General features: G+C 48.3%; 1 protein-coding gene across 1 annotated transcript in view; it reads right to left on the reverse strand.

The window, feature by feature from the left end:
- The window catches only part of CUX1 (cut like homeobox 1), a 227,627-nt gene continuing 206,935 nt past the window's right edge, over window positions 1-20,692 (reverse strand). Inside the window, exons 15-23 of the mRNA XM_048967067.1 lie at window positions 5,227-5,363; window positions 4,765-4,831; window positions 4,367-4,479; window positions 3,484-3,600; window positions 2,497-2,580; window positions 2,321-2,377; window positions 1,519-1,599; window positions 708-772; window positions 1-528 (exon numbers count right to left, since the gene is read on the reverse strand). Coding sequence (XP_048823024.1) covers window positions 468-528; window positions 708-772; window positions 1,519-1,599; window positions 2,321-2,377; window positions 2,497-2,580; window positions 3,484-3,600; window positions 4,367-4,479; window positions 4,765-4,831; window positions 5,227-5,363 — 782 coding nt within the window. The 3' untranslated portion in view covers window positions 1-467. The remainder of the gene's footprint in view (window positions 529-707; window positions 773-1,518; window positions 1,600-2,320; window positions 2,378-2,496; window positions 2,581-3,483; window positions 3,601-4,366; window positions 4,480-4,764; window positions 4,832-5,226; window positions 5,364-20,692) is intronic.

The raw sequence follows: 20,692 nt of genomic DNA on the forward strand, positions 1-20,692 counted from the left end.
TCAATGCATAGCTGTTTATTTAATCACTCATCCTGCAGAACTCTACATTATTCAGAATGATTTATGAAGAGTACATGTGTGAATAGCAGCAGAGGTTCCAAGCCACTCTACGTAACATCTAAAAAAAGCCAATAGAACTGTCCCAGCAAAGCCCCAGCGAGCAGCCCACCCCTCCCTGGATCACATTTCCCAGCGGCAGAGAGCAAATATCATCATCTAAAGCCAACGGGCTCACAGGGGAGCAGCCCTAACGCCCTGCCCTCAGTTGTGCTGAGCATCCCATGGCCCCGGCTCCATCCTTGTTGTACCCATCCTCAAAGTGCCGTGGGTCGGTCTTACCCCGCACTGGGGCTACTGGTTCCCAACAGGGGCTGAAGGTGCAGCGTTGCCCCCATCCAACGAAGCAGAAAGCGAAGCAATAGCGAAGGGCCGGATCCTGCAGCGGGAGGAGCGGCGCAGGCAGGCTGTCATTGCCACATGTCACCTCCATCCCCGTTCTCGTGGAACTTGTGCAGGTGGTCGGCGAACCTGGGGAAAGGGCCGGGTTAGGGCGCTCCTCCAGACATGGGGGGAGCCAAGAGATCCCACCTTGCCTTCACTCCGTCTTCTGCTGCTTTCCCAACCCAACCCCCAGCCTCGCTCGCAGCACCCGGCTCTGCTCAGCCCCCCGTTGCCACCCCGGCCCACCCAGCCCTGCTCACACCCACTTCTTGGCGCAGAACGCAGCGCAGTCTCTGCCCACGCTCTCACTCCAGGCAGTTTTGTAGAGAACCTGCAAAATAAGGAATGCAATTGGGGTGGGCCTGTGTGCAGGCCTCTCCCTCATGTGCCCCCACTGCAGTGTCCCATCCCTACCACGACATCCCATCCCCGCTATAACATTCTGCGACATCCCATCCCTATCATGACATTCCAACTCAGCACGATATTCCAATCCATCAGGACACCCCATCCCTTATGATGACATCCCAGCCCCACTGTGACATCCCTGCCATGACATCCCAACCCCATTATGACCTCTCATAATATCCCATCCATGCGAAACATCCCTTCCTCACCATGACGTGACATCCCTCCTCCCCACAGCATCCCACCACATTCCCATCCCCAGCAGTGCTGCAGGAGCAGCAGCTTTGCCCACTCCCAGGCAGCGCTGGGCTCGGTCTCTAAGCCCTTTTGTTTCTAGGTGAGGCCAGATCATCCCAACCATGCAATATTTATGATTATTTTTTTAGGTTAGAGCTTTAAACTTTAATGACACTTAACTTTTTATTTTCTATGCTCCTTCCCTCACCAAAACAACACAAGGTTGGATTTACTTTGAGATGATCAAGTAGAAATATTGTTCTGACTTGTCTTTCATCTCGTTTCATCCTTTAATTATTGATGTTGAGATTTCTTTTTCTTTTTTTTTCTCTTGAAATGATAACTCAGCCCCCAGCAAGCATGTGAGGTACAGGATTTTGGGCAGCCCCAGCACTGCTCCACATGGCCGTGCTTTGCTCCCACCACACTTACCAGGAAGACAAGGCAGTGCAAGAGCAGCGTGTAGAAAAACGCGACAGTGCGAGCGGTCTTGTTGGATAGGATGAGCCGCCCCTGCAGCAAGAGAAGAGATTGAATCCCATTTTGATGTGCTAGGGATTCAATGCCTAGGGTGAGCGGCTCGGAATTTGGGTGAGCTCGAGGCTGTGAACCACAGGGCTGAGCCCCCTGGGAGATGGCAGCCCTTTAGGAGACCGTTGGCCATTGACATTGGCTGAGGGAGGATGGAATTGGGTGTCCATCCCTTGGAAAGAGCCAAGCTTGGGAGCAACCACAGCCCAGAAAAGCAGCTTATGGAGAACAGATCCTACACTGCCACTTTGTATTCCTGCTGTGAAAGCTGGGGATTCATCATGGACAGAAGCAAATTCCCCAAAACACCACGTGGGATTTCTGAGGGTGGCATTAAAACCCACAGATCTCCCATCCAACCAACCCTGTGCTGAAATCATCTTTGCTATTCAGGGCCACGGCGGAGGCTGCTGTAACAAACAAGATTATGTTCTTAAATATTCCCAGGGAGTAACTCCCGTAAGTCAGTTTTTTTGTAAATGCCTCTCATTAATTCTCCGTGGCGCTGGCACACCACCCGATCCATATTCATGCTGGCATTTGCTTGGTTTTCATGCAAATGACAACTTTGCCTTCGTTGTGAGACATTTCAGCATTCTGTGGCTGCTACAGGCCAGCGTTAACCTCTGTCGTGCTGGATAGCTGGGGGTCAACACCCCAAACCCCACGACCGTGGCAGGGACGGGTCTGCCCCACGTCTCACCATGCTCAGTGTGGCTTTGTCCCAGGGACTCAGGCTCAGGTACTTGCGCTGGCGCTCCTGCAAAGAGAAGAGTGCACAGAACTGAACTGGGGGCCGGAAGGAGTGATGTGAGGGATGCAGATCTGGGAAGGTGAGGTGTTGGTGTGAGTGTGGGCGCACTGTGTGGGGTCCCATACCTTCCTGCTGAAGGAGGAGAAGGGGTCCAGGCGCTCTTCGTACTGCGAGGAGTAACGCAGCTCTGTGTCATCCCTGCTGCTGCCCTGCAGAGGTGAAGGTGCGATGAGACCCATGGATGGCACGGCCACGTGTCCCTGTCCCACACCCCTGGACACAGGCGCTGCCCTCCCCAGCCTTATTGGGAAGAAGTGGTCCCAGTGGATGGAGTGGTGCATGACCCAATGGATGGACTAGCAAGACCAGTGCGTTCCGATCATCACACCCCAAATCCCTGCGGGATGGGCAGGACAAGGAGAGCGGCTTAGGGGGAAGAAATCGGTGCTTAACCCAATAGCTACTGCCAGCAGGGAGAGTGGTGAGGAAGAGTAAGGAAACCTCTTGATAGAAGGGAACAGTTGGGATGGGCTCAGGGATGGAGACTCTGCCCTGCCCTCACCAGCACACGGTTACTGGTGGCTTCAAGGCACTCAAACCACGCTGCAAGAGGACCTTTAGCAACTATGCCCTTACGTTCTGCAATGCGATACCCCGATGAGGCCAGATCCCGATATAGGGACGCTGAATTCATCAGATCTGGCCTTATTGAATGATCTTTGATGATTATTTTTAACTTGTCACATGCCTGATTAGGTTGTGAATTATGCAACGCGGCGCGCGGCAGCCGTGTGCTCTTTAGCTCATGCTGATGGCATCCAGGGGTTGCCTTGTGGCACAGATAAACATGAGGATGATCTTCCGTGGGAGACACAGGGAAAAATGTCAGAGGGGCCAACCTCACCTCGACGTGAATGAGACCCAAATAAGGTCCTGCACAGTTGTGGGAGTCTCCCATCCCCGAACGCCATTAAAATGTCCATCAGTAACAGGGGAGGTAAGGCAGGGAGGTGGCAGGGGACAGCCTCCTGCTGCTGTTACTGGGATAAATGAGGGGTTTGGGGTCTGCCTGTCTGTGCCAACCCAACTGGAGGACAACCAGCAGCACTCACCCGGCCAGGGTAGCTCTGCAGGAACTTGATCTTCTCATAGAGCTTGATGTTATCAGCCCGCAGGTTGTCCAGCTCGCTCTGCAATGCGTGCACTGTGTGCTGCATCATGCGGTTCTCCTGCATGGGGAGCAGTTAGCAGAAAGGCTCAGCCCCAGTGGCACTGCCCTCATATGGGATGCAGAGCCCCACTGCACCAATGAGGCTGGGGGGTTCACCTGTCTGAGGTCCCTAACACTAAAGGTGTGGGGTGTCCTCAATGGCACAGTTGCATGGCGCCACTCTTGGTTCAACACAGCCATGCAATGAGGGCGATGGGAGCCTGCTCCCCACTGTGTACCCCAATGCAACTCCAAAACATGGTAGGAGGGGACTTGCTGATGCTCAGTTTTGCCATCCCTGATGCAGTACCACATTCCTCACCATGCTCTCCCCTCTCAGTACCCCCAACTTCCCAGATCTCGATTAAAATTGCTCCTCAATTAGAATTATCCCTGTTGGCCCAGCCCTGCCTTATTGAGGAACCCAAACCCGTGACGCTATGGGAGCTGCAGAGCCAGCTCTGCCCATATAAGAGGTTCTTTGGAGCTGTCCTTCAACTTCCAGAGCTCTTAGGTGAAACTCTGTTCCAGTCCACATTCATTATGTGCTCTTTTCATCCAGCAGCCCCAGTGCTATGCTGGATGGCCAAGCAAGATAGCCAACGCACCCTCACTGCAGCAGCAGGGATTTGGACTGCCATTATGAGCAACACTGACAGGTCCTGGTCCCACTAACCCTAGAATGTATATTTCCCACTGCTTGCACTGGTGCTGTGCTGATGACAAACCCCACATGGCAGACAAGCAGCCCACGGCAGCACACAGGACCCGCCCAGCCCACGTACCCCCTCCAGCTCCTGGTTCCTGGCTCGGAAGCGTTCCCTCTGGCTGGAGATGATGGAAAGCAGTGAGTCCACCTGGCCCTCAGGGAACGGGGCACTGGGGGACGGTGGGTGACCTGCGGACAGCAATGAGTGTGAAGCAAAACCCAATGGACACCCACCACCCATCCTGCTGCAGCACCACCCCATTCCGTGGGTGCCCCCAATGGGCGCTGGGCTGTGGCCAGGAGGACCAGCAATGTGTGCTGAACACAAAACACATCACTGTTTCCCAGTGGATGTGCTGTCTGTGTCTGCCTGGGAGCATCTCCACATCACTGTCCCCAAGAGGTGAGTGCCCTGCCCATAGCACTGGGATGGCTCCCACCCACACCCCAAGCAGTTTTGTGGCTGCCTCTCACCATAGAACAGCGCAGTGGCCTCCTTGATGGGCTCAGGTATCTTCTCCAGGCTGGGAATGGCTGCGCCCTGGGGGCAAGCAGAAGGGATTCAGCATTTCCCACTCAGATTCAGATGGGTGCTCAGCAAGGGTCAAGCCAAAGACAATGATGCTTGATTCTAATTGCTGCTATGCTCAACCCTAAAACCTGTCCCTTCATGGGAGGAGAAGGGCTGGATGGCCCTCAGAAGCCACTCCTGCCACATGCCAGCACCATCCTGTATATGGGCTTGATGCAGAACCCAGGTGGGCAACAGGTGGGAAAATAAAAAGAAAGAAAGAAAATGTGAGAAAACAAAACCCAGAATCAAACAGAAGAAGAAAGAATAGAGGAGGTGATATGACAACCCCATGCGTGCTGCAGGCCCTCCGCCATTGGTGGTCTTCCCTGGGGCCACCCCGAGTCATGGAGCTGTGAGGTTACCTCTGCGTCTGGACGGTGCACAGCAGAGAGGGCCTGGATGGTGCTGAGGTCGTGCTCCAGTTTGGCCACCAACTCCTTCTGCCCTGCCAGCCCCGACACGGCCTCCGTCAGCTGGATCTGCAGCTCCGCACAGCGCACTGCAAAACAGAGCCAGGGCTGTCAGCCAGGGCCCAAAGGGACACCAAGAGATGTGGAGTTCCCACCCAGAGTGCTGAAGCTGCCTCACAGGCAGCAAATCCCGTTGTTCCAGGGCTCCATCCTTGCTTCTGGGGGCAGCAGGAGTACATCAGCAGCCCTGAGCTGCTCCAGACAAAGCACCCACTGGGGTGAGATGGGGCCAGGGACATCTTTGGAGATGGTCCCTGCCCAGCTTCCAGCAGGGCAACATCCTTCTAGTGCCCCCCAGTCATACCCACCCCCCAAACCACAGCAGTGCAAGACCCCCAAAAGGGCCATCCAACCCCAAAGCTGTGCTGGCAGAGCTGTCCCACTGGAGGTCACTATTTCTCAAGAAATGGTGACGGCTCCAATCCCCAAACACGGGTGGTCCAATGCAAAATACCTGCATTAACAAGATTTGGAACGAAGAAAACCTCTTCCCTACGGTTAATTCTTTAATTGGATGTTTATTAAAATTGCCTGTTCACGTGTTATCAGGAAGCTCTCATTGGCCAAAGGAAAGCAGTCGCAATGGTGCGATGCTGCCCTGCACTTCCCCACATCCCTGCTGGCGCTGGAGCAGCTCTGCATCCCCATTTCCTCCTCAACATTTTTGCTTTCGGGGTGCATAGAGCAAAAGTGCAGTTTGTTTTCTGTTCTCCAGTGAAGCACAGCTCCCACTTTTAAACAACAACTCGTTCTTCCTTCCCTTGGGGTTAATCTCCATGAAAACAGAAAAGCTGGGAACCACCCCTAATCCTAAAGCAACCGAAACGGATGGAGCTTCTCTCTGATCCCACCACCCCATATCTTTGTTCAAAGTTTTTTTAATCATAACTTTCTCTGCCCCAAAGGGCAGCAGCAGGAGCAGCCCTGGCTCAGCTGGGCACTGGAGATGAGTGCTGCATTCTGCCTTTGCATCCTCAGAGCTGCTGTGCTGCCACGACCCGGCCCTGACCCTTCAGATGTGCAAAGGCCTCAAAAGAGAGACAGAGGCGCCACAGAAAGAAATGGGACAAAGAAGGTGAAGTCCTGAGGATAATGGGATTTTAAACCTTATGTCTTTCTCCTCAAGCCTCACTGTCCTTGACTTTTCAGACTACAGAGAAGCCATATCCAACATGCTACTGCTTTACGAAGGCAATGCAGCAACCGGACAGCTGAGTGCTGACAGAACCCCCAGCTCTGCCCGTGTCCCACTGCAGTGCTGCCAGCTCCACCTGGTATGCAGGAAGCACGCAGTGCAGATGGCAGCAGTGCTGTAAACCTTCCTGTGCCATCCTTGGCAAGGTGGTGGGCAGATGGGAGCTGCACCAGGCTGTGCATGGGGCACCGGTGCATTAGCAGTGGGTTGGGCCAACCTGCACCTGATGATGGTTTTTCTCAGCCAAATCACTCAGGACACTGATCTGAAAGCCTCCAACTTTCATTATGCCTGGCTGGTCAGTGTGGGTCATTGCAAGAAGTGCAGAACCATAGAATCATTAAGGTTGGAAAAGACCTCTATGCTACCCCACCCCTGGAGGTGCCCAAGGCCATGGATGGGGCTCAGGGCAGCCTGAGCTGGTGGGGGGCACCCAGCCCACAGCAGGTTGGAAATGGATGATCTTTAAGGTTGTTTCCAACCTAAGCCATTCTGTGATTCTATGGTAAGAACATCAAATCCAACCACCAGCCCAGCCCCACCGTGCCCTCTGAGCTCCCTGTTGACTGCAATGTGGCTCCCAGCAATTCAGCACAAACTGCCTGTTCAAACACAAGGGTCAAGCAGATCCATTGAGTTTTGGCTACCAGACACTGAACTTGGGCTACCACCACTGCACCACAGTCCTGCAGGCACAACTGTGGGAACTGTGCGAGCCCTGGGCTCAAGCAAGTGATCAACCACACAGCTCTCCCACAGCCTTCAATGCTGGCCTGGAGAAGAGTGAGGGTCCCTGCTGCTGAGCAAAACTCATGGACATGGTGTAGCACTGATCAGAGGCATTCTACATTAAATAAGCACAGCAAAAAATACACAGTCACAAAGCAAAGATGGAGAAGCCCTAGGGGCACACTGTGTGCAGCTCATCAGGAGCACCCACCAGGCCTTAAGCCCCGCGTGGCCACGGAGTGCTGGCAGCTCGGCCTCCTGCAACCAGCCCCAGCAGTTGGACTCCCTTGGTAAATCGTCCAAAATAAACAGCATCTGTTTTCACAGATGGAGAAAATTAAGACATACTGGTAACTTAGTTTGAAATAATAAGGCCAGACATAAAAAAATGAGAGGCAATCATTCCATAAGATGGTGGCTTGATTACTGAGGATAGAGCAGATGAATAAATCACCTTGGGCTGATAGGCTGGGACTTGCTACACATCCATAGGACTGCAGGAACTGCTTGTGTGAATCCTCTTAGCCCGAAGGAAACAGGAGCTGAGTGATGCTATGGAAGGGACCTGCAGGCAGCAGCACACACATGGGCACTTACTGCAAATTAGCTGAGGCTTTGCAAGTTCACACCCTCATTTGCCTGATGGTAACTTTCTAACCTGCCTCCATTACTGAATGGCATCCTGGGATTTACAGAACTGTAAAAAAGAAGAAAACAAGAAAGGGAATGATGTGGCATGTTTGGAGCTTTCTTTGAGAAACTGTTCTTTCAGAAGTCAACTGAAGTGCATTGAAATCCAGCACTTCAAAGGCTTCAAGCCCATTTTATTGACTGGAAGGAAGATGATGGCAAGATAACGAAGGCTCAGGAGCCTCGAGCCAAGGCTGAGAGCCAAAGATAGCAGCAGGAACTGGGTCTGCCCTCTGCAGGTCACTGAGCCCTTCCTGTGCTGGGCTGCCCTGGTTAATGACCGGGTGCTGAGGGCAGTCACTTAGAAGTCAAAATGGTTTCACTTCCCCATGGGCTTTTTGGCATCTCTCTCCCATGAAACTTTCCAGGCCAACAATATCTCAGCTCCAGTCCTATCTGATGCCAGAGCTCCCAAGTTTATACTTGTATAAGAACAATTTAAGGTTCTTGAAATACTTTGCATTGGGCTTTTAAGGAAATCTGACAAAGATGGTGCTGTTACAGCCCAAAGTCCTGCTCCCTTCCGGGGAGAATCAAAGGAAGCTGACCGTATTCCATAGCTGAAGGGATGAGGGGGGCAGAGTCCACAGGCTGCAGATTCACTCCTGGATGAACCGGGTTGTCTTTGTCCTCTTCTGATCCCAAGGAGCAAGAGATCAGAGCAGAAGTTCTTCCCATAACAGGAAGGTCATCAAAAGCCTTTTTGTGCTGTACATCTCAGCAGTTCACATTCTATCTTGGCCTTTTTGTAATGTGGGACAGTGTTTCTGCATTGTCCACACTTGCATGGGGTCATTCACTGTGCCCTAATGCTCTTCCTTGGGGCTGCTGTTGCTGTGAGCTGTCAGTGGGCTGAGAAGCAGGACAAGAAGGCAGGGAATTATTTGGTATTTCTTAACGCAAGGCATCAGAGCCCTCTCTTACTCAAATCTAGCAGCATCATCTTCAATGCAAATCTGCTCAGAAGGAAATGCTGCAAGGCTGTAGTCCAGCAGCCCAGCCAAACTGCCCCTCAGATTCATCTCATCTCACAGGGCAATTTAACGTCACCATCACCTGAAGGGTGTACATTCTTTCAATGATCTCCCCAGAGTGAGTGAAGACACTGGAGATGCAAGCCAAGAGCTGCAGAAAGCCCAACAACTCTACAGAAGTTGCACACGGATTGGTCTTCTGGGGCATTTTAAAGCAACCTTCCTGGAAAGGGAAGAAAGGTCTCAGAGAGGGAGGAAGGTCAGCCTGGAGCAATCAGAAGTTCGTGTTTGCCCAGGAGTCAGATGACAAAAGAGAAGGGGTGATGACATCCCTCACAGCCACCTGCAGCCCCCGGGCACAATCTGCCCCATCTTTAGCCACAGGTAGCAGCCCTGGAAGAGCCCCAAGGACCAAGTGCAAGCACTGCTCTGAAGATGCAGAGAATACATCAAGAATTTTCAGTGATGTCCTTGAGGGATGCATGCAGAAGATAGGAAGACCTAGATGGCAAGGGCTGGGACTGACAGGAGGGAGGGCAGCAAGTCTCATTGTCACTGCTGTGTGCTGCCAAAAAGAAAACAGGGCATTCCTGCTCCCTCCCTTCCTCTGCCCCTTTCTTTTTAGCCCACTCTGCAGCATGAGAGCTGTGGGAAGGGCTGAGGGCTTTTTCCTGCCCTTTTCTCTGGCCCAGCCACTCCAAAATAAACAGCCCCCAGAAAGCAGCACAGTGCCACTTCAGAAATCCACCCCGGAAGGAGAGATTTCATAGAAGAGCGGATTATTTCCAAGGGTACTAAGATAATTACATGGGTAACGAGGAAGAGTTCAAGAAAACAGTTTGAATTTTCTTATCAGTTTCCCATAGCTTGGAGCAAAAAGAAAATAAAATGCTCTGCTATAATCAAATCATGTTTTCTGAAGCCCTCTGTTGGCAAGCACGCAACCTCGTCAGCTCTCCCATTAAAGCAGAAACGCTTCTCGCAATGGAAAGAAGTGGGGCCCAAGAACAGGACATGGGCTGCTCTGCCCTGTCTGCTCCTGCTGGGATCCACAGATCCATCATGTCTCTCTCACTAAGGCAGGGGGCCCATGGCCACCGCCCACCCGATGCAGTGCTGTCCCTGCACCCCAAGACCACAGACCAGCTTTTCTGCCCTTCACTCCGTTCCTTGTCCAGCACCAGCTCTGTGCTTCTGCACCTACACCGTGCTGGTGGCCACGTGAGGCTTTGTTCCTCGGTGCAACAGCACCACACCTAAAGAAAAACGTGAGTTATAGACATACAAATTAACCAACCCAAGGCGTCATGCTTTAAAAGTTTTAAGCTGAAAAGCTTTAAGTGATGATGGTGAAATCATTCAACACAGTGATAGCAATCAACAGTCTGACCGAGCATTGAGCAATAGGAAAAAAAGGTGTTTGTTAAGCCCAGAACCTTTACATCCTGTGGAGCAAACTGCCAGACACCTCAAAAAATAGCAAGCACACAAAGAAGTTAAGGCATGACATAGTTCTATTTCCAAGTGGTCGCTCCTAAGCGAGGCAGGGGATGGGAGGTGACAGCACACGTACCCACGTCTGCTGCCTGAAAACCACAGCATTCCAGCTCAAGGTTTGGGCCACTGGTTTCCAAACTGGAATTCACCAGGTGGGTTAAGATATCTGTCCCTTACCAACACCAAACTTCAACTCGTCACTCAGTAGGCACTCAGGATGTTGATTGGAACAGCATCTTATGAGGCACTGGAGGAGGAACTGATCTTTACATGCAGTGAAAATAAAGAGTGAGCTGCGTATCTGGCAAAATTCCCCTTCCTTCCATTCATTACTATTATTTTTAACCAGCTATCTGTTGGCTTGGTGCTCAGCACCCCCCTGCAGTCCTACAGCACACGCTTTCTGCCCACCATTCGCACTTGACAAGAACACAAACTGGAAGCTGACACTTCAACGTGGCACTGAAGAAATCTCATCCCCACCTTGGAAAAGGATACACAAAAAAGGATTTTTCTTCTCCGGCACAACCACAAACCCCATGGAACTCAGCCCCACACAGAGCCAAAACCACCAATGTAAATGTTTGCTGCTTGGACTCAGGTCTCACCTTAATAAAGACAGCCCACGCGTGATTGTGTTTGTATAAAAGATATTTACTTCAATTATCACACCTAGGGTGCTAGTGAATAATAATAATAATAATACATCGTGTGAGTTTCATACAGTGATATTGCTTCTCCATATCATATAGGGACCGTTGTACAGTGCTGAGAACAAACATTATATGGCTAACCAAACAAAGACAGATAAACAATGCCATTCTGCTGACGGAGGGAGCGCTCCCCGCTACTGCCAGCCATATAAACTCTTACTTTTCTTTACGTTTAAACAAATACCAAGAAATAAAATGTTACAAAAGATGAGTCACAGCAACACAACGTGGGCTTCTCGAAGCTACTTGTACAAAAAAAAAAAAAAAAAAAAAAAAAAAAAAAAAGAGAGAGACACTTTTTTTTTTTCTTTCCTTTTTTTTTGGTCAATTGGGTCTTTGTGAGGATCTTTTTTTTTTTCTTTTTTTTTTTCTTTTTTTTTCCGTTTCAATCCGTGATTGTGAATATAACAAACAAGCTCTAAAAACACCTAAGACTTAGTGCGTTACAGAAAAAAAATATAAAATACTGCTAAAAATGTAAGACACCACAATACACTGGGGTAAGATCTGAGCTTATCATTAAAAAAAAAAAAAAGTTCTCAGGAAAAAGTACACCACTTTCTGTTTGAGTTCATCTTGTGCTGTGTTAGTAGTCGGGGCATTACAAAGGTCTGCCCATCATCATGGCAAGTAGTTATTGCACAAATGCAGAGAGTTAATTTCTTAATAAAAACAATGACAAAAGGGAACATGAGGGAAACAATTAGAAAAGGAAAAGAAAACCAAACCAAAGCCAACAGAAGAAACGCCATCCCTCCCCCCCCAGCCTCCCCCTGCTTTGGGACATGGAGCCCTCGGCTGTTTGAGTGGCGCAGCGTTGGTTTGCAGCGCCGGCACACAGCTGGTCAGCACAGCACTGCACAGAGCATCCTGACAGCAACAAGCTTTTTCATCTCTTTTCTTTCTTTTCTTCCCTATTTTTTAAGGGTTCTCCAATCGTTTCCAGAGGGCTCCTTTTTTTCTTTTTCTTTGCTTTCAGGCTACATCACCAAAGGATGGGAATTCACCGGGCAGTTTCGAGCGGGACACCCTCAAAAGGCAAAGTGCAAATCTGCATCCAAACCCGGCGCCCTGCAGCAGCCCAGCTCCGGCCCTGCCGCACGCGGGGGTCACTCTCTCATTTTTGCTTTGGCAGCTTTTCTCCCATCTCACCTCACCAGGGATGAGCCCAGCCACTGCAAGAGCACCGCACAAAGATCAGCGCATGGCACAAAGATCAGCGCATGGCACAAAGATCAGTGCACCACACAAAGATCAGTGCACTGTACAAAGATCAGTGCATGGCACAAAGATCAGTGCACCACACAAAGATCAGTGCACTGTACAAAGATCAGTGCATGGCACAAAGATCAGTGCACCACACAAAGATCAGTGCATGGCACAAAGATCAGCGCATGGCACAAAGATCAGTGCATGGCACAAAGTTCAGTGCACCACACAAAGATCAGTGCATGGCACAAAGATCAGTGCATGGCACAAAGTTCAGTGCACCACACAAAGATCAGTGCACCACACAAAGATCAGTGCACCATACAAAGATCAGTGCACTGCACAAAGATCAGTGCATGGCACAAAGTTCAGTGCACCACACAAAGATCAGTGCACCGCACAAAGATCAGTGCATGGCACAAAGTTCAGTGCACCACACAAAGATCAGTGCATGGCACAAAGATCAGTGCACCACACAAAGATCAGTGCACCACACAAAGATCAGTGCACCACACAAAGATCAGTGCACCACACAAAGATCAGTGCACCATACAAAGATCAGTGCACCACACAAAGATCAGTGCACCGCACAAAGATCAGTGCATGGCACAAAGTTCAGTGCACCACACAAAGATCAGTGCATGGCACAAAGATCAGTGCACCACACAAAGATCAGTGCACCACACAAAGATCAGTGCACCACACAAAGATCAGTGCACCATACAAAGATCAGTGCACCACACAAAGATCAGTGCACCATACAAAGATCAGTGCACCACACAAAGATCAGTGCATGGCACAAAGATCAGTGCACTGCACAAAGATCAGTGCACCACACAAAGATCAGTGCACCATACAAAGATCAGTGCACCACACAAAGATCAGTGCACCGCGCTCCCTGCGTTCGCGCCAGGAAAAGGCCGTTTGTTTTGTTGTTGTTTTAAACCTCGACCAACTTGGGATGAGAAGAAAACCAGCTCTGAATTCAGAAATTCAAACGTATGCCAACAAAGATGAACGTCACGGGAAACCAGTCTCTCATTTTACATCAACACTGGAGGAGATGGCAACGTGCTCTGACAAGGGGCACTGCGTCTTCATGACATTCTCAGTAGAGGCTCTAGGAGGCTAAGGGGATTTTCTCTCTGTATATTTTAAGTCTCTTCTCTCACAACAGAGGCTTCTTATTCTCAGTCCTAAATTACTTTAAAACTATTTAAATAATATTATTTATTAGGCATTTAGATAAAATATCTTTAAAAAAAAAATGATTGCTCTAGGAAACACAACAGGGGCACAATGATATGGATACTCAACCAAGCCGACAGCACCCCGCTCCATCCAACGTCTGCCTGCAGGATATGCATGCTCCTGTTGTGTTTGTATCAAATAAAAACAAACCTCAGCAAAGAAACTGATAAAATCAATCTCATAAATAGGAAATGCTCGGTTGCTTTCCTGACAGCAAACCACCTCTATGTATTTCACCTTATGATGTAGAGAGAGCAAGCTTGGAGAATGACACGCGAGTGCTGCTAAGGGCTGAGGATGCTGGGGGTGGAAGCCTGTCTGTGACAGCCGGGTTAGGATTGGGATGCACTGCAGTGCCTCACTGCTGCCAACCAGTAAGGATGGCCAATGGCACCAACACGGCACCAGCAGCAACGGCCGGAGCCCGGGAGCAGCTCCTGAACGCTGGCAGCCTGCGAGCACAAACCAGTCACGTTTTGCCTTACAACCTTTATTTCCAAGCCCACAACCAACCGCGCTGCCAGAGCCAACCCAGGCAGGCTTGTTTTGGGAACCTGAGTTCTCCACGCTACCGCTCGCCTGCGCTCATTGGATGGGCCAACGACCTCCAGATGCACAATGAGAATTTCTATTGCACAAAGACGTAATGCACAGTGCTTGAAGTGCTCATCAGCAGGGGGACAAGGAGTGCTGGGCCGCGAATCGCTCCTCGGTTGGCGTTTCCCTTCCCGCACTAAACGACAAGCAGGTGGCTGCGAATGCTGCAATCGAGATCACTGTGCTTTAGATTATTCTCCACGAAGAGATTTAGAAAATAAGGCACATAGCTTTCCAAGTATAGAAAGTTTGTTCAAGAGAGAATTTTAGGAAAGTAGCAAGAACTGAAAACTCAATGGGAAATGTGGTGGCGTACAGAATCCTGACGATACGCCTACAGAACCCAAACAAAGCATTCCAAACTAAACCAAACTCTTCTCATCCCCACTCCCTGCAGGTGGAAGGAACTGGAAGCCCTGATGGAGGACAACGAACAGGACACAGAGGTGACCGTGCCGACCGCCCGCATGCTGCCCCTCGAGCCGGAGCTCAGGTACCGCTGTGCAGCTGTGCAAGCATCCCGAGGTAACCAGGTACTTTGGAAACACTTTTAAAGCTAGTAATAATTTACTCACATCGATCATACGTCAAAGTGGTAGGAGGGCTCTAAGGGAAGCTAACAAAAGCCAGGGGAGTCTGACTGAGGGAGTGATTGTAGGGAAAATTTTCGTTGCTTGGGGATAGATTGTACTTCAGAGCAAGTCAAGTGCCAAGTTTTACTTCTCTTCCAAACACAGACGTGTGCCTCTGGGAGGGACAGTGCAAGAGAATTTCAGGTTCATTCCAAAGAGTATTTGAATATTCAGCTCAGAGAGAGCAAGAACGAGCCGCGTGCTCGTATTTGTTACTCGGCTTCATGGACATACTGGCTGTTTTTGCAGTTGTCTAAATACGTGGCAAAACTCTTCACCTTCCCACTGTACACAGATACAGAAAAATACACGTGACTTGTGCAAGTGTCCAGCATATGAATTTCCTGCAGGCTGTACTGAAGGGGGATTTTGCAGAGATGGATTGACTCCTGATTTTGAACCACCCAGCTCTGGCACATCTGAGACCCTTGGCATTATTTTTATGTATTCTGAACATGATCTTTCCCCTACCAGGTTAGCTAAACCCGCAGAAATCTGACCTCTCCAGTGGGTAATTCTGCATTTACAGCATGGAACATGTCTGACTAATGGGAAAACAGCATCCTATGCATTATAATACAGATCGGTTTTCTGCCTCCGCTCACCTGTGCCCCAAATGACTTCACATATCTGGCTGCAGCAGTTCTACTGGTGCCAAGCATGAAAATGCTACACATACAGAGGGGTTTTCCCCCTATGGAAACGTGGACACGTAGACACTTAACTCCTAAAAATGTATTCATTACCCGCATAGACGGAAGACGGCAATGCAACTCAACACTGCTCTTCTTGTTACCAACAGAGGGCTGTGCTGCTATGAACATCACTACACATCACACAGTAACCATGTCACCAGCAGCTCTGTCACCCACAAGCAGGAATTCCTGGCCCTCTCCACTCCCCTGGGTCTTTGGATGAGTTCTGTACCACGTCATTCAAGTAGCCCTATGAACAAAACTCAAAGACGTGATGTCACGGGGACTGCAGGCACCCACTGCATCCTGCTCTGTTTTGCTATGGTTAAGAATTTAACCTGCACACGGCTGTTTCAACAGACAGAAGCAGTACCATAAAACCAACAGCTTTAGTGTTACCTAATCTACAGAACTGTGACAAAACTCCTCTCCTGGCATCAACATGAATAAAGCAAGTGTGAACGATGGCAGAAACTGTCCTTTGTGGAATAGCTGGACAAGGGAAAATACAATAATCTCATTAATTTTTAAAAAGCAGACGTTTCATTTTAAAGCACTTTTGTGCCTGAGCGTCTGTGACCAGCAATGAAAAACCAACAACCGGGCATCAGATCTTATTTAAATTTCATTTGCAAAACAGCTGCAGAAACACAAACTTCCCTGGGCAGGCAGGGCTGCAACATGGAGGGTTTGGGGAAAGCAGGCGTGCAGCCTGGCTGGGTCTTCGGCTGCACCAGAGGCTCTCACTGCTAACGCTGCAATGAATGACTTCCTCCTGCTGGGAAACGAGCTTCCATCCAGCAACTGCATCACACATGGCACAGAACTGCTCGACCTGGGGGAAATCATCCCTGAGGAGGAGATGGCGCCACTCACACACCTATTTTTAAGGCTTTTTTGGAAACTCAAGTGCACAGCCTAATGCTAACCTTCTCCAAAAGGATAAACCTCACCTTTGGAGCAGAGAAACTCGATATCCTTGCATATTCATAGGGCAGGGTACAGGACATGACCTGGTCATGTAGGACAGATCACTCCCTAGGCATAGCACAAAGGGCTTGTCTCGCTTTAAAGATCAATATTAATATATTTTACATATGGCATATCAATACATCCTGCAAAAGGGATGGAGAGGAAAGAATTGATTCATGAAATAATATTTCTACATGTCAAAGCTCAAATGCATACAGGGAAAGAGACATGGACCACTCGGTCACCTCTTCAACTAAGAAAGCTGAGTGTCAGAAAACAAACTTAAGATTTTGTGCTTTAAAAGCCAGTGATTGCAATTTAAAACCATCTGGCAAGATTTTTAAACAGCTGGAAAAAAAAAAAAACTTTGCTCAAACAGAATTTTTAAATTCTCTATTTAAAAAAGAAAGAAAAAGCTGATTGTATATGCAACGCAAAGGAAGAAAATGCTGATGTTCCAACAGTGGGGCAGCAGAAAGTGCAAGGGGGATGCAGCAGCCAACATATGGGTGAGCTGAACTGCCATTCCATCCATGTGAGCCACACTGAGCACTAAGAGATGTAAGCAGCTTGTGAAATCAAGTTCCCCCACCGAAGAACCAACTTCTCTCTTCCTCCCATGTTTCTGATAGCCCCCAAGGAGCACTCACAGCACAGGGCTCAGCCACACAGCAGCTCCAAGACAGGAAACATTCCAGGATATGTACACTGATGAAGAAGTAATAAGAGAGCGCTTAAGATTTGTGTTAGAAAGACACAAATGAAGCAAAAACAGTGCCCTCCATGTAACACAACAGATCCCTAAGTGAGAGTACTGCTCTCTCTGCACCTTGTTAAAGGCACTGCTCTGCCTCACTGCAGCGTTTCAGAGTTGGACTCGATGATCCCTGGGGGTCCCTTCCAACTCAGGATGTTCCAAGACTCTATGATTTCACTTCAAATAAACTGGTTTGGATTTAAGTGCAAAGAAATGTTCAAAACCAAAGAATTTTTTCAGGTTTCCCTCAGCCCTATTTTACATAAATGTATCACCTCTTGTTAGCTCGCTATTTCTCCAATTAAACAGCTGAAAAACAGCCACTCTTCAGTAACTGGGCAGAGAATATTGCATAGAATTCTGCCATGTTCATTAAGGCCCTTCTCTTCACCATTCCCACATGAACAAGTTAGAAACAATGCAAGGATCTTTCACCTCATGAGAAAGGCACGTGTATCTTCTTCTCTTTAACTGTATGATAAGATTTTCTTATTGCAGCACGGAGCTCTTATAAAGGATTCACTAATTCACAGCACGGCCAGAATGCACTGACAGAAGTTCCTTTAAGGAGTGGCTCTACTTGTAGACATTTTTCAGATGAATAAATAAAATGGTCATATTTTACAGCATCAACAGCAACCTTATAATTAGAGATATTTCTGCCAATTATAGCCTGAAGTCTGTATCCTCAAAGCCAGAAGCATACTGACAATCCCATGCATGACCCCTCTCCAAGCAATACTCTTTCCTAGCTTTCATCTAAACAAAGTAATGGACCTTCCTCCTTCCCCAGCCATCCAGAGAGAAAAACAACAAGTTTTGCTGCAGTGGGAAGCTATTTTTGATACAAGAGCCCGGGCCCTTCACCCACAGCTTCGTAACAACATGGAATTGGAAACGGAAAGAGAAAATAAAAATATTTCTAAAGAACCCCCAGATAAAACCAGACTGTGGGATTGCAGGTCTCCTGCAGTCTGTGCTTTCATCCGCTGGGTAAGAAACGTGGGCAGTGGGAGCACCGTCCCCAGGCTCCGTGCTCTACAAAGCCATCGTGCCATGGGACAGCCCCCACCCCATGTCCCTAAGTGCCTCCTCTCGCCTTATTGTGACTGAAGAACACAAAAAGCCCCAGTGCTACTCTTTGGCATGTCCTCTCCTACAGCTTTTTTATGCTCTACTGTTCATCAAGTAAAAAACCAACCCCAATATACATTTTCCTAGAAGCGTTACCTTCAAGTGCCACACTAGATAAGAAATATAGCTAACACCTTTCAGTGCTGCTGAAGTTTAGTCTCCAAACCAGGGAGGTATGGGACTGTTTGGAAAGCCAGTAGGTGGCTCATCTCCAACAAGAGAATCTCAGCAGTAGTTCAAGCTGATCCATTTTACTTTCCACCGGAACAGAAAAGCAGCTGCAATCTTGGCTAAAAGCAGGGAACCAAAAGCTGGGCACATCACTTGTGCTCTATGAGCGTGGCTCTGCCGTGCCCCTACGCAACGTGGTCACAAAGGGACCGCAGTGATGCCCAGCCGGGGCACCCCAGAGCATCTCAGCAGGCAAATCCACATTCATTGCAGATCATTACATACGAAACAACAAAAGGAGCTAAGTCATTAATAAAGTGCCAAAAATATCGGAAATACTGACAGCATTTTTATTTGATTAATTTTTCAATAGATACCAGTGACAACCCTTGGCAGGATGGAGTGACTTCTGACTTACGAATGCTGTCTTTATCCAGCGAAATTACATGATTCAAATGTAATAATGGAGCTCAGAATTAACAGTTAGTGTTATAAAAGAAACATTTCCTCTAGGGCAAGCTACAGATATGCTTTTAGAAACCATTATAGCATTAAAAACCGGGCAGACACTGAAGAACCCTAAAGAACTAGTGGGAGTCTGAAAAGCAACCAAAAAACGAACAGGAAAATAAAAGATACAAGTTTCAAGGCACTTACGTATTGCTTATTAAGAAGAGAGATTGACCTTAAATGCTGCATTTGTGTTCAACCTGTGAATACAGTTCTGCTGTCGGATGATGCAGCAAGAGCTCTCAGTAAGCTTTATGGAATGCAATTATAGAGACACAGGCACAAGAACAGTTTGGGGAATATTAATTAAAAAAAAAAAAATCAAACAGAACAAAACCCTCCCTATCGAGAAAGCCGAGTAACCGCTTGGCTGCATCAAGCACCTGGATCTCCAATCAGCAGACAAGGACAGCAGAACCAGACTGGCAAACGGATTGCCCAGAATTAATTAAAAAACCCAACCTGAACCAAACAACAACAACAACAATAAAAAAAAACAGAAGAAAATACGTGTGTCTTCCTGTCAGAAGCTTTGCTCCGCGGCTGAAGACACACCTGGTTGTGACTCGTAGTAAGGTATGTGTACTTCTACCAGGACGTGCATTGACAGACGGAGCTGTGCTTTGTAAGTCAAACCTGCACAGGTACAGAGAGGTACGGCTCTGCTTCACCACGTTCCTTCCCTCGCTGGCCTTTCCTGGGGGCTAACTGCTGGAGTCGCTGCCAGCACTGTCACACGCCGGTGTTTGTATTACAAACCATCTCCTCAGCTCATCACAGAAAGGGGCAGTTGCTCTCTCTGTTCCTCAGTTTGAGTTCTGCATCACAAGTCCCCAGCTACCCAAGGAGGTATCCTGAAACAGCTAGCAGTAGAAATAGGAAACGAGTCCCTGCCTTTCAGCCTCCTAGAGCCTTCTTCCCTCGATCATGAAAAGGATTGGTTTTAGTGTACTGATTCTCAATTTGTGACACTTGCACTACGTGCTGCTGTTGCATGTTAAGAGACTGTAAATGAAATACATACGTTCTAAAACATCATGCAAGAAATGTGGTTTCACATCTTACAGTCAAAAATCCTACTAATGAATTAATACAAGCACACTGAGGTGTAATATTGGGAACATACCTTTAAAGTCGGAACTCCTCTCCCCGTCCCTCCCTCCCCCAGAATCAGAAAAGTAATATTAATTAAACTTAAGAAGTAATGAATGCACCATTAAAGTGTCATCAAAAAGATGCTGACCTAAGACAAAAGTTCAATGATACACAATACGGTCAAAAAGTCTTCAATCAATAATATACAGTATGACAACTACATCTTGTAAATTATACCCAATACTGCCGGCAGTCTATCCCTCTAAAGAATATTTGCCCCCTTTCATCCCTTCCTAACAATCAGATAATAAAATACAGCACCTATAAATAAGCAAAAAAAAATTATATATATATATATTTATATATATATATATATTCCGAAATCATCTATTGTTAGTTTTAAAGATATGGCAATAAAGGAGTCTAAATTAGCAAACTTGTAGAAGCCATAACTGATAAAACAGCTTATTGAAAAAAGGTGGCAGTAATGCACTCTATGTGTGCACAAGTACGTAAGAAAATACACAGACGTATAAA

Source organism: Lagopus muta, chromosome 20 (assembly GCF_023343835.1).
Source record: "Lagopus muta isolate bLagMut1 chromosome 20, bLagMut1 primary, whole genome shotgun sequence".
Taxonomy (NCBI): Eukaryota; Metazoa; Chordata; class Aves; order Galliformes; family Phasianidae; genus Lagopus; species Lagopus muta.